Source organism: Crotalus tigris, unplaced genomic scaffold (assembly GCF_016545835.1).
Source record: "Crotalus tigris isolate CLP2741 ecotype Arizona unplaced genomic scaffold, ASM1654583v1 scf7180000017690.20705106771:4171800, whole genome shotgun sequence".
NCBI classification, from domain to species: domain Eukaryota; kingdom Metazoa; phylum Chordata; class Lepidosauria; order Squamata; family Viperidae; genus Crotalus; species Crotalus tigris.
This window is the reverse complement of record NW_024096569.1, coordinates 1,640,867-1,655,024: the sequence shown is the minus strand read 5'-3', so window position 1 is coordinate 1,655,024 and position 14,158 is coordinate 1,640,867. Positions and strand designations below refer to the sequence as shown.

At 50.8% G+C, this 14,158-nt stretch overlaps 1 protein-coding gene across 1 annotated transcript in view; it reads right to left on the bottom strand.

Moving 5' to 3' along the window:
• Nucleotides 1-14,158, bottom strand: part of CHD3 (chromodomain helicase DNA binding protein 3) — a 106,843-nt gene that overhangs the window by 86,120 nt on the left and 6,565 nt on the right. Inside the window, 4 exon segments of the mRNA XM_039337967.1 lie at nt 796-834; nt 837-884; nt 887-960; nt 1,918-2,049. Coding sequence (XP_039193901.1) covers nt 796-834; nt 837-884; nt 887-960; nt 1,918-2,049 — 293 coding nt within the window.

The window sequence follows — 14,158 nt, the reverse complement described above, 5'->3', positions numbered from 1 at the left end:
GGGACCTTGGAGGTCATCTAGTCTAACCCCCTGCTCAGGCAGGAAACTATACCATTTCAGAGAAATAGCTGTCCAGTCTCTTCTTAAAAAGGAGGAGGAGGGGGAAGGGGGAAGAAGGGGAGGGGGAGGAGAGGAGGGGGAGGAGGAGGGGGAAGAGAAGGGGGAGGAGGAGGAGGGGGAAGAGGAGGGAGAGGGGGAGGAGGGGAAGGAAGAGGAGGGAGGAAGAGGAGGGGGAGGAGGGGGAGGGGAAAGAGGAGGGGAAGGGGGAGGAGGAGGAGGAGGGGGAGGAGGGAGAGGAGGGGGGGAGAAGGAGGAGGAGGGGGAGGGAAAAGAGGAGGGAAGGGGGGGAGGAGGAGGGCGAAGAGGGGGAGAAGGAGGAGGGAGAAGAGGGGAGGAGGAGAGGAGGGGGGAAGGAGGAGGGGGGGAGAAGGAGGGGGGAGGGGGAGGGGAGGAGGAGAGGAGGGGGAGGAGGAGGAGGGGGAGGAGGGAGGAGGAGGGGAGGGAAGGGGAAGAAGGGGAGGGGGAGGAGAGGAGGGGAGGAGGGAGAGGGGGGGAGGAGGGGGGGGAAGAGGAGGGGAAGGGGAAGGAGGGGGAGGGGAGGAGAGGAGGGGGAGGAGGAGGGGGAAGAGTAGGAGGAGGAGGGGGAAGAAGGGGAGGGGGAATAGGGAGGGGGAGAAGGGGAGGGGGAGGGAGGAGGGGGAGGAGGGGGAAGGAGGGGGAAGAGGATTGGGGAGGGGGTAGGGAGGGGGAGGAGGGGGCTGGGTCCCCAAGCCCCCCCCCCAAGACTTTTCTTACCTTTGGCTTTTGCATCCCGTCTTCCTCCGCCTTTTTTTTTTCCGCCGTTTGGTCTTCTTCTCTTTCTTCTCCGTTTTGCGCCGTTTCTTTTCTTCCCCACCCCACCATAGTCGCTGCCGCCGCTCTCCGACTTCGCCCTTTACTCCTCTCGGTCGGACTCTAAACCTCCTCGCTGACCTAGCCAAGCCGATGCAGCCCCCAGAAAGAGGCAAGGTGCAAAATCTGGCCTTGCCCCAGGCCACCCCCTTTCGAACCCACCGAAGGGGGCGAATCTTCTCTCCGCAGGGAGGGAGCCACACGGAGAAGGCCCTTTCTTGGTCCCGCCAGATGAACCCCCCCCTTAAGAGAGGGGATCCCCTAACACCCCCCTGCCCCCCATTCCGGTGGGTCACACACGGAGTCATGGGGAAGACGGTCCTTCCGATCACAGGAGGGAAGTTTCACGGTGAAAATGAAGCCAGAAATCCTGGCGGTGGTGCCCGAGCCGCCTTCCATGTTTATTTTTATTTTTTTCTAAACTGGTTCTTTTCCTCTCACCTACGCTCAGGAACAATCCGGGGAAAGGAATTCCCGAGATTCTGTTTGGGAGCTTGTTCTAGTCCAGTGGTTCTCCACCTGTGGGTCGGGACCCCATTTGGAGTCGAACGACCATTTCACGGGGGTCGCCAAACAACGCAGTCCGCCATTTTTTCCCTTTTCCTTAGCTTGCGACTCCCTTTTATTCTCTTGGCTTTCGAAAGCAATAGAATAGACTCTCTGAATAGAGTCTAATTCTATTGGCTTTCAAAGCAATAGGAATTGTCCAGGCTGTCTCGTGCCCTGCTGAGCCCGCCAAAAGTCCCATTCTGCAAACGGGGCTGCACCAGTTGAGTAGTCCTTGACTTACGACCGGTTGAGTAGTCCTCGACTTACGACCGGTTGAGTAGTCCTCGACTTACGACCGGTTGAGTAGTCCTCGACTTACAACCGGTTGGGGGGTCGCGGCATTAAAAAGGTTGAGAACCACTGTTCTAGGGTTCCCACACCGTCACCCCAACGGATTCCCCACAGAAGCAAGCAAACCCCCCCATGATGACCTCGAACAGGCCTCCATCCCACGGCGGGGAAGAGAAAAGGCCCGGCTGGTGCGACTTACTAATTTCTTGCGCTTCCTAGGTTTCCCTGGCTTGTTCTCCTTCTGCTTCTTCGGCCCCCGTTTCTTCTTCTTGACAACCAGGGGGCTCTCCAGGTGGCACAGGTCCTCCTCTTCGTCGTCTGGAAGGAGGACGCGTGGAAAAGGAGCCCCGGGTGTAATAATAATAATAATAATAATAATAAAAGACAGGAGGAGAAAGGGTTCACCGGCCTGCATTGATGCCGCTTGAGGGCTACGTCCGACGAGGGACGAGGAGGGGACTCGCTCGGCCTGCCATCAACCCCCCCGCTACACTCTCGGCCGGCACGTCCCACCATAGTGAGGGAAGGGGCAGGGGGAGAAGAGCTGGATTGCACTCTGGGGGCTTGTTGACCCCCTTCTAGCACTGATGGCGTTCCCTAGTTGGGTCATGAGACGTCTGCAAGGAAGCCACCCAGCTCAGAGAGGACCAAGGACACCTCAATTCTCTTCCTCCTCCTCCCTCTCCTCCCCCTCCTCCTCCTCCTCCTCCCTTCTAGCACTGACAATGTTCCCTAGTTGGGTCATGAGACGTCTGCAAGGAAACCCCCAAGCTCAGAGATCATCAAGGACCCCTCAATTCTCTTCCTCCTTCTTCCCCTCCTCCTTCTCTTCTTCCTCCTCCTCCTCCTCCCCCTCCTCCTCTTCCTCCTCCTCTCTTCTAGCACTGATGATGTTCCCTAGTTGGGTCATGAGATGTCTGCAAGGAAACCCCCAAGCTCAGACAGCACCAAGGACCCCACAGCCTTCCTCCTCCTCCCCTCCTCTTCCTCCTCCTCCTCCCCCTCCTCCTCCCAAACTCCCTTCTAGCACGGACAATGTTCCCTAGTTGGGTCATGAGACGTCTGCAAGGAAGCCACCCAGCTCAGAGAGGACCAAGGACATCTCAATTCTCTTCCTCCTCCTCCCTTTTAGCACTGATTATGTTCCCTAGTTGGGTCATGAAACGTCTGCAAGGAAACCACCAAGTTTAGAGAGCACCCAGGACGCCACAGTTGTCCTCCTCCTCCTTTCTGCAAATCCTTCCTCCTTCTAGCATTGATGATGTTACCTAGTTGGGTCATGAAATGTCTGCAAGAAAACAGCCAAGCTCAGAGAGCACCAAGGACGCCTCAGTTCTCCTCCTCCTTCCCTCCTCCCCCTCCCCCTCCTCCTCCCAAACTCCCTTCTAGCCCTGATGATGTTCCCTAGTTGGGTCACGAAACGTCTGCAAGGAAACGGCAAGCTCAGACCCCCCCTCAGCTCAACTCTGAGCTTCAAGGACCGCCTTCGATTTGACTCCTGCCTCGTTGGCCCAATTCAGCCCAGTTCTCGCTTTTTACGATTCTTTTTACTCTCAACGGCAGGGCTTGAAGGAGACCACCGGGCTCTTTCTCCGACCGTCCCCTAGGCTTCTTAGAGCCAGCAGTGTGCTCAAAACCCCTTCCAGAAGAGTACTTAGCAACACAAGGGATCCCTATAAAGGGGAGGGGGGGGGTCAGGCTTCACATTTCCCAAGGCTGGCGGAAGTGTGAGAATCGGCACAAGCTGCGGTGCTGCTCCCTTTATGCCCGCAGGTGCGGCAAGAACACATAACTCCTTAATAGGTGTCAGCGGGGCCAACTCCCCTCTCATTGGCAATTGTTGTAAATCAGAAGCAACTCCACCTAACTGCCAGGGAGAACGACTTCGCCGGGTTAAGACACAGGAGAGACCATTAATCCTCCGACAGTGTTGTAACCTCCCGCTCTCCCTCCGAGAGCGCCGAGGAGGAAGGCAGCCACACGCCACCGACTCTCGACTCTCGTTAATATCACAGGACAGCGACCTCCTCCGCCGTAATTAGAGGCTCCGGAGGCCCCTGGAGCGATTGCTCTTGATTGCTCTGGCCTCCGCCCCGGCAAAGCAGGGCAGGGGGGGGGGGAAGACCAGGAAGGCTTAATGGGAAGGATTAATGGGGGGCATCACCCGGCCCAAGGGGTCCACAATTCAGAAAACGTTTGAACGCTCCAACACTGGAGGTTTTGAAGAAGAGACTGGACAGCCCCTTGTCCGAAATGGTATCATAGGGTTTCCTGCCTGAGCAGGCGGGGTTGGACTAGATGACCTCCAAGGTCCCTTCCGTCTGTTATCCTTCCTCCCTCCCTTCTCCAAACACTGGAAGTTTTTAAGAAGAGACTGGACCGCCATTTGTCCGAAATGGGATAGGGTTTCCTGCCTGAGCAGGGGGTTAGACTAGATGACCTCCAAAGGTCCCTTCCAACTCTGTTATTCTTTTTTTTTCCTTCCTTCCTTCCTTCCTTCCTTCCTTCCTTCCTTCCTTCCTTCCTTCCTTCCTCCTCCCCTCCCTCCCTTCTCCAACACTGGAAGTTGCTAAGAAGAGACTGGACAGCCACTTGTCTGAAATGGGATAGGGTTTCCTGCCTGAGTAGGGGGTTGGACTAGAAGACCTCCAAGGTCCCTTCCAACATTTATTTATTTATTTATTTATTTATTTATTTATTTATTATTACTACTACTACTACTACTACTACTACTGCTACTGCTACTGCTACTACCACTACCACTACAACAACAACACCCCGGACTTAACAATTGTCGATAAGAAAGACAAAAAAGTCTGGAGAGTGGACGTGGCAGTGCCTGGAGACAGCAGAATAGACAAGAAAGAACTGGAGAAGATCACAAAACACAAAGACCTACAAATAGAAATAGAAAGACTGTGGCAAAAGCAAGCAAGGGTAGTACCAATAGTAATAGGCTCCTTGGGTGCAATCCCAAAACAACTGGAGCACCACTTGAACACCACTGGCATTGACAAATTTGCTATTAGTCAGTTGCAAAAGGCGGCCTTACTAGGAACTGCTTCCATCCTGTGACGATACCTGTAATACCATCAAACATCCACATCTGCCTATCCCAGGTCCTGGGTAAGGACTCGATAGGTAGACAAAATGCCAAATCCAGTCTGAACATCTGGCTGACTGTGCGATGATCCATAATAATACTAATAATACTAATACTACTACTACTAATAATAATAATAATAAAGTTGGAAGGGACCTTGGAAGTCATCTAGTCTGAGGTCCCTTCCAATGCTGTTATTCTATTAATGAATCAGTGGAACGTTTCGCCGCCAGAAGTTGTGCAGGGGGTTGGACTAGAGGACCTCCCAGGTCCCGTCCAGCCCAAGGATCCTATGTTCTAAATTCTAAACAGGGACACTCTCCCTATTTCACCTTCAACATCCTGCTCAGCCATCACCCTTACAGGATAGCTGACTGTATTTACTTGCAGTCAGAAAAGATAACAGACGGAAGGGACCTTGGAGGTCATCTACTCGAAGCCCCCCCCCCCCCCCGGCTCAGGCAGGAAACCCTATAGTACCATTTCAGACAAAGGGCTGTCCAGTCTCTTCTTGAAAACTTCCAGTGTTGGAGAAGGGGGGGAGGGAGGGAGGGAGGAAGGAGGAAGGAAGGAAGGGGGAGGGAGGAAGGAAGGAAAGGAAAAAAAACAGAATAACAAAATAACAGACTCGGAAGGGACCTTAGAGGTCATCTAGTCTAACACCCTGCTCAGGCAGCAAACCCTAGACCATTTCGGACAAACGGCTGTCTAGTCTCAAAAACTTCCAGTGTTGGAGGAGGGAGGGATGGAGGAAGGAAGGAAGAAAAACAGAATAACAGACTTGGAAGGGACCTTGGAGGTCATCTAGTCCAACCCCCTGCTCAGGCAGGAAACCCTATACTATTTCAGACAAATGGTTGTCCAGTCTCTTCTTAGAAACTTCCAGTGTTGGAGCATCCACCGCTTCTGGAGGCAGGTGGCCTGAAGACGTTTCACTTCTCATCCAAGAAGCTTCTTCAGTTCTGGATGAACGGTGGAGAAGGGAAGGATTTACATTTATACAAGGACAGCAAGGAACATAAATCTTTCCATCCTCCTCTGCATTGTTCAGTCAGAAGCTAAAGAAGCTTCCGGGATGAGAAGCGAAACGTCTTCAAAGAGAAAAACAGCGGAAGTCCAGTTCACCTCTTGAAAAAAAAGCACCTTTGGGACTACCAGGATCTGGGTGACGGAGAACCTCCACAGACATGTACAGAAGTCCTCGGCTTACGACCGCAATCCAGCCCAACCTTTTCACTGCTAAGCAAGACAGCTGCCGAGCGGCTTTTGAAAGCTGGCTGGGGAATTCTGGGAGTTGATGTCCATCCATCTCCCGGCTGCCAAGATTTGAGATCACGCTGTATTTAATTTGCCTAAAGGATTTAAAGCGAGGGACTTAGCTGGAGACTCTGAAGTGGCTGATCACATTCCTCCAGATCTCCCACGTTAAGCTGGAAGACAGAATAAATTACTACCAGCGCCGATACGGTGCTAATTCCCCACCTGCGGGGAATATGACATAGAAGAGGCAGAGAAATAGGATCCCTTGTCTCCACGGCATGTCGTCCAGTATTTTTTTTTTCCTATAGATGGGTCCTTGACTTACGACCGGAGCTTCGGTTGTAAGTCGCCACAAAGGCAGAAGGTGTGACCAGACCCGTTTTACGGTTGCTAAGGGAATGAATAAATACCGCTTTACAAGGCCTTGGTAAGGCTACATTTGGAATAAGTGCATCCAGTTTTGGTCACCACGATGTAAAAAAGGTGTAAAAAAGAGACTCTAGAAACAGTGCAGAGAAGAGCAACAAAGATGATTGGAGACTGGATGCTAAAATATATAAGAAACGGTTGCTGCAATTGGGGATGTCTAGTTTAATGAAGAGAAGGACAAGGGGGGACAGGATAGGAGTATTCCAATATCTCAGGGGCTGCCCCAAAGAAGAGAGAGTCAAGCTATTCTCCAAAGCGCCTGAAGGCAGGACAAGAAGCAACGGGTGGAAACTCACCAAGGAGAGAAGCAAACTAGAACTAAGGAGAAACTTCCCGACAGTGAGAACAATTAACCAGTGGAACAACCCGCCTCCAGAAGCGCTGAATGCTTCGATGCTGGAAGTTTTTAAGAAGAGATTGGATGGCCATTTGTCCGAAATGGTAGGGGGATTCCTGCCTGAGCAGGGGGTTGGACTAGATGACCTCCAAGGTCTCTTCCAACTTTTATTATTATTATTATAGTTATAATTATTATTATTATTAAATACATTTGGAATAAATCCGAATCACACAGTTATTAAGCAAATCATATGGGCCTAAGCGTGAACCCTAGGGCATTTTTTTTGGTCAGAAGCTGGCAAAGAACATCACAAATTGCGGTTCCTGTGGCTGTGGAATGCTGCAGAAGTCGTAACTGTGAACCGGTTGCCAAGCCCCCCCCTCCCCAAAATGAGTCATGTCGGGGAGGTCATTTTAAGGACAAGAAATGCTTTACGGGCCCTAAAGCATCTTTTCTGAGGCATAACCACAAATGTTCATTAAACAATCAGTTATAAGTCGAGGATTGCCTACAGTATAGATCTTACATCAAATTACTGCGTAAAACCTTTATCTAGAATAGAGGGCTTCCAAGTTTGGCCGCATGAAGACTGGTGGACTTCAACTCCCAGAATCCCCCAGCCAGCCACGCAACTTTTAAGACTTGTAGACTTCAACTCCCAGATTTCCCCATGCTGGCTGGGAAATTCTGGGAGTTGAAGTCCACCAGTCTTCAAGGGGCCAAGTTGGGAAGACCCCAGATCTAGGACCCAAACGAAGCACAGCCCGACGTTAATTTCCCAGGGAGGCCTTACGTAATCAGCAAAAATGGACAAGGGTCCCACCTCCTCTCTACTCCATCGACGCAGCGTCAAAGACAGTGGTTCTCAACCTTTTTAATGCCGCGACCCCCCAACCGGTCGTAAGTCGAGGACTGCTCAACCGGTCGTAAGTCGAGGACTACTCAACTGGTGCAGCACCGTTTGCAGAATGGGACTCTTGGCGGGCTCAGCAGGGCAGAGACAGCCTGGACAATTCCTATTGGCTTTTGAAAGCCAATAGAATTAGACTCTATTTCAAAAGCCAATAGAATAAAAGGGAGGAGCACAGCTAAGGAAAAGGGGGGGGAAATGGCGGACTGCGTTGTTTGGCGACCCCCGTGAAATGGTCGTTCGACCCCAAATGGGGTCCCGACCCACAGGTTGAGAACCACTGGTATCTATCTATCTATCTATCTATCTATCTATCTATCTATCTATCTATCTATCTATCTATCTATCTATCTATCTATCTAATCCAGAAGAGACTGGACAGCCATTTGTCCGAAATGGTATAGGGTTTCCTGCCTGAGCAGGGGGTTGGACTAGATGACCTCCAAGATCCCTTCCAACTTTATTATTATTATTATTATTATTATGAACTGTTGTAAATCAAAGACTGCCACCACTTCTGCCAAGCCGAGTATTTCTCCCTTAACTACGAACCCCTTCGGGACAAAAATGAGCCCGGTTGGGAAGCTGCCCCATCGGATCCCGTGGGAAGGGTTAGGGTCCCCACTTTACGGCGGATGTCGGCAAGGATCAAGACGTCGAGGCTGCAAAGCCACCCCCTCCCTTTCCCCCCCCCCAAAAAAGCACCCCAAACGGACTTCCGATCATTAGGAGGCGTTCCTCCCCAAAGATTCACAACGTCGCCCGACGTTTCTGGCGCGCTGTGGCCACCTCCTGGGCAGCTTAATGCTGGATTTTGGCCCTGGCGGGCAGCCTAGAGCCCTTCCAGATGAATTCCCGCAATTGTCAGTGATGGATGGAGTCCCAGCCCAAACGGGGGAAACGCTGTCAACACAGCGGCAGGAAGCGCGGGAGAAAAAAACCCTCGGACACGACAGGCCATCAGTGTCTGCTGGATGACCTACAACACACTGTCTTGTCTAGGATGGGGAGGGGGGAGAGGTGGTCTCCTCCCCCTCCCTTTCCCTTTCACACACACACACACACACACACACACACACACAGCCTCCCTAACCCGCAGGACATAAGCTGCTGTATAAATCACAGCTGGCACTAATTGGCTCCCCACGCGCCAAGCCGCTCTGCCGAAGAGGTCGCAGGCTAAACGGGGTGGCGGGGATGCTAACGGGCCTTCCTGCGCTGCTCCCGCAGGGGTGGCGGGGTGGGGGGGGGAGTTCCTTCAGGTCAAAAGATTAATGCCAATGCAGCAAATATCGTATATTCTTGCGTACTGTCATAAAGCAAGAACAGGACACTATTTGCAGCGTTGACAATGAAACCTACAAAGCGGAAGGAGCCCCGGCCTGGGTGTGGCAGGGGAGGGGAGGCTGTCCCGCCCGTGGTGGGTAAACAGGGCAGGTGCCAACCCAACAGGGTGATTTTGCCTCTGTCTTCGCTCCTGCCAGCCCCAGCCTCCCTCCATTGAGAAGCGTGCCAAAAAGTCTAAAATAGACCCGGCAGCTAAATCAGGCCTGCGCTGACATTGTGTGCCCAGTCCCCCCGTCCTATTTCGGGCTTGTCCTCCCCCCCCCTCCATCGACACACGCACACCCTTCCCGTCACTCCTCCTCCTCTCTTTGTCAATTCCTGCAGTCTCTCCATCGCAAGGCAAGGCGATTGGAAAAAAAGAAAGAAAGAAAGAAAGAAAAAAGAAAAGAGCCTCCTAGGCGAGCCCCCGTCCCTGATTAAAAAGCAGGTGTAAAGGCAGGCCGAGCTGGGCTTAACCAACCAAAGGAGCTGATGATGCTCCCTTGCAAGCATCCTTTCAAATTGGGGAGGGAAGCATGGGAAGCATCTACAATACGGTCCTTGCTCCCCGCTCAGCCAACCGAGTGTTATTGTGCTGTTAAAAATAAAAAAAAGCCCACAGACACACACACACACACACACACACACACACGCACAAACAAAGCATCTTGCAGATAAATCGAAGGTTGTCACCCCCTTCTCCATTCCCCTCGTTACAACAAGGCCCCCTCCCACGTTAAACTTCGTGAATAGGAGTGCAAGAATGACATTCCACCCCAGCACCATCATCCACTTCCCCTCCCCTCCCCGCCCTCCGCACGCGGGCACGCACCCACACACAAATTACATTTTGCATTTGGCCCAGCCCAATACAACATTTATCTCCGAATCTTCCTCCGAAGCACCTTCACCTTGTTGCATTTCTCTCTTTAACAACGCCACCTTCCTTCCTTCCGCTTCGGATGGGATGGAATTGACAAATAGCAGAGGGGGGGGGCTGAAATACATCAGGATAGGGCTTTTTTTTTTAAACCAGACACCCCCTCCCCCACAACTCTTGTCAATTTCTAATTCATCTATCAATCTTTCTTTTTTTCCCCCCCTCCTCCTGCCTACTTCCTCCACGCTTTCTTGCTCTTCCCCCCCGCCCCCCCCTTCCATTTTCTAATCATAATATTGGCAGGCATGCGCAGAAGATCCTCATATTTGGCAGGCAATCAACTAGAATTTTCCACACACGTGATAGTTCTACTCCCTACCTTGAAATATATATATATGTGTGTGTGTGTATTATATAAAGCTAACAAAGGATTTGGGGAGGAAATGGGAAGGGGAGGGGGGGAGAGAGAGGGAGAGAGAGAGAGAAAGAATGCAGATGAGAAGCCATAATTGCAAATTATAATAGACCAAGCCTACTTAGACAAACAGCATTTGATGCGTTTTAAGTTCATACCCAAAAGGAAAAAAAAAAAGGGGGGGGAACCCAAACCAGGCAGCAATCTGGAAAGCAAAATAATAATAATAATAATAATAATAATAATAATAATAATAATAATAATAATAATAATAATAATAATAATAATAGAACGGCGCCTTTTATCTTGTGCCGGTTAATGGCGGAGAGAATAACAGCCATTTCCACTAGTGGGAAATCTTAATCACGAGCATAATACAGTCACGCGGGGAGGGGGGAGGAGAAGGGAGTGGCAAGGAGAAGAAAAAAATAAAATAAAAAGCATATTTGGTGAACGCAGGAAAGATCGATGGGGCGGCTCCATTTTTCGCCATTCGGTCTGCAAAAATTGTGTGTGTGTGTGTGTGTGTGTGTGAAAAGCAAGCTTGGGTTTTTCTAAAGTCTTCTTCTCTGCCACGGCTGAACGGAAGAGAGGCCAGGAAACCAGCCGATAGGCTTTCCAAAGGAGCTTGACAGCCAGCTGTCAACTCCAGCCTGTTGCTGAGAACAGGGTGTGTGTGTGTGTGTGTGTGTGTGTGTGTGTGTGTGTGTGTGTGTCTTCCAGCCGGCTACCAGACCACAAGAGCATCAGCTGGCAAAGAGCCCCGCTGGAACTGAACCGCCGGCCGGCCGGCTTCAAACCCTGCCCTTACAAGCTGAGCGAGGTCAGGGCACGTCGGGACTCACAGGCCTTTGGGCACCACGGAGGAAGGAAGGAGGAATTTACGCTGTTGGGGAGCAAGAGACCGACCGCCAAGAGAGAGGAAAAGAGGGGCCGGAGCAAGTCAGCCTCCAGAATTAAGTAGAAGTTTGGGGAAACCCGAGCCGAGGCCGGATTTAAGCCGGATTTAAGCTAGTCAGGGCTGCCCGCCGCTTTTTCAAATTGGTGGGCAGCATCTGAACTGGGGGCCTTGCTCCTGCTTCTTTCTCCCCTCGTGCAACGGATGGATTAACTTTCTTTCTGGTGAAGTGCCATCCTGACAATAGGATGCCCTGCTTGATTGAGGAGGCACTGCTCTAGTTTGCCGTTGGCTGAGCATCGCCTGAACTCAATTCTCCTCGCCTCCTCTTCCCTTTCCTTTTCTCTCTCTCTCTCTCTTTTTCCTTTCTTACCTCTACCGCTTCCCTCCTTTCTCAAGGGCCCAAAGATCCTTTCCAATCTCAATCTGGTTTCCATTGTGTTGAACGGGCCACCGCTATTTGCCTGTTTCTGCACCCTCGGCATTTGCCGTCGGATCGGCCTACCTGTGAGGCAGCTTAAAATCGGTTAAATAAAGCAAGACAGTTCCAGGACGAAGCCAGCATGCAGCACACCCCGTCTTAAAATAATCTCCTCCCTTGGAGATTATAAAATGAAGCTTTGGGCTAAATTAAAAAGCCCCAATATCCCATTCTGGCCTCCTTGATGTAGGATGAAGGCAGGGGCCTTCCAACTTGGCCCTTTGATGACTTGTGGACTTCAACTCCCAGAATTCCTCGGCCAGGCACGCACACCGGCTGAGGAATTCTGGGAGTCGAAGTCCACAAGTCATGAAAGGGCCGAGTTGGAAGACCGCTGCTTGTGGACTTCAAGTCCCAGAATTCCTCAGGCAGGCACGCATGCCGGCTGAGGAATTCTGGGAGTTGAAGTCCACAAGTCCTAAAAGAGCCGAGTTTGAAGACCTCTGCTTGTGGACTTCAACTCCCAGAATTCCTCAGCCAGGCACACCGGCTGAGGAATTCTGGGAGGCGAAGTCCACAACTCATGAAAGGGCCAAGTTGGAAGACCGCTGCTTGTGGACTTCAACTCCCAGAATTCCTCAGGCAGGCACGCACGCCGGCTGAGGACTTCTGGGAGTTGAAGTCCACAAGTCCTCAAAGGGCCGAGTTTGAATAAAGGTAACGGAGTAGCACCGGGAAGACGCCGGCTCAAGCCGCCCTCTCAATTTTGGAAGTTCACTGGGTGACTTTGGGGTAACCACGCGCTCTCTCTCATCCCAACCTACTACACAAGGTTGTTGTTGATGGGGAAAGTGGGAGGAAGGAACACATCGCGTGCACCCCACCAGCTTCTGAACCAAAAGCAGGAGAGAAACCGAACAAATAAAATCATCAGCTCTCCTGGCTTCCCCAGAACCAGGGCTGTTTGTCCTCACAATACAGAGATGAAACCAGGTTTGGCTGCTTAGCAGAGCAGACTCCTTGCCCTCCCGCAGCGGCAGACACAATGGGGGGCAAACTCACAGAGCCCCTGATGCAATCACCACAAAAAGCAGGTATTTCATTCTTTCCGAAGATGCTAGCGCGCGTCAAAAGATTACAGGCTGAGTGTACCATTTTTTTTACTTTGGGAGAAAAAAACTTGGAAGCAACAGAAATCCTCTCTATTATGTGCAGAAGTCTCTGTCGGCCCCGCTCTGTTAATTAAAAAAAAAAGATCAGATTCCCAAAAGTCAATTGTGTGCGCCAGATCTTTGACCCAAACGTAGGACTTTATATCAGCCTCTTGCTGGATTTCCACAATTATTACTCTTGGCTAAGGTTTTCCCAAATGTGAATGTGATCCTCGGCTTGCTACCTTTCCCACCCACCACACACACACACACACACACACACACACTGCACACAGTTCGTGTCCTCTGAAAATTTGGAATTTTCTAACTCCTTATTCCAAGCCATTGACGAAGATGCCGAAGAGCAAGAAACCTGGGACAGCCCAGCAATGCACCACTTAATCCTTCCAACTTACAAAAGTTCCTTTGGGGATTGTTCGAAGTTACAACGTCGCTGAAAAAAAAAACCTGACTTATGACCTTTTTTTCTTCACACTTAATGACCGTTGCAGCGTCCCCAGGCTCAAAATTCAGACTCGTATTTACGACGGCTACAACGTCCCGGAGGGGTGTGTGTGTCATGTGATCTCCTTTCTGCCAAGCAAAGTCAAGGGGGGGGTGCCAGACTCACTTAACGACCGGGTTACTAACTTAACAACCGCAGTCCTTTGCTTCACCCCTGTGGCAAGAAAGGTTGTGAAATGGGGCAAAATTCACATAACAACTTTTCAGAAACTTTGGGCTCAATTGCAGTCGTTAAGTCGAGGATTAGACAAGATAAGATAGGATAAGATAAAATAGGATAAGACAATAAGATAAGATGATAAGATTAAGATAGGATAAGATAATAAGATAAGATAAGATAAACTTTTATTATCATTTTTTTACTGTGGGCACAACGGCACACATCAAAAATGAAATTCAGTTGCCCGCTCTCAAAGTGAAACACATACATGACGCACACCTAAACATGCTATGAACATATGTATAGACCCACATCCCTACATGTACGAAGCAAATAAATATCGACCATCTTTTTATTATTTTGCCATCCTCTTTATAAGAACCTTTCCTGTGGCCAGCTAAACTAGTACAATTTCTCTTGATGAATACACGCTGTCTCCCTCCATTGTTTCCTAAATATTCACAATTAACCAGTGGAACAACCTGCCTCCAGAAGCGGTGAATGCTCCAACACTGGAAGTTTTGAAGAAGAGACTGGACAGCCACTTGTCTGAAATGGAGCAGGGTTTCCTGCCTCAGCAGGGGGTTGGACTAGATGACCTCCAAGGTC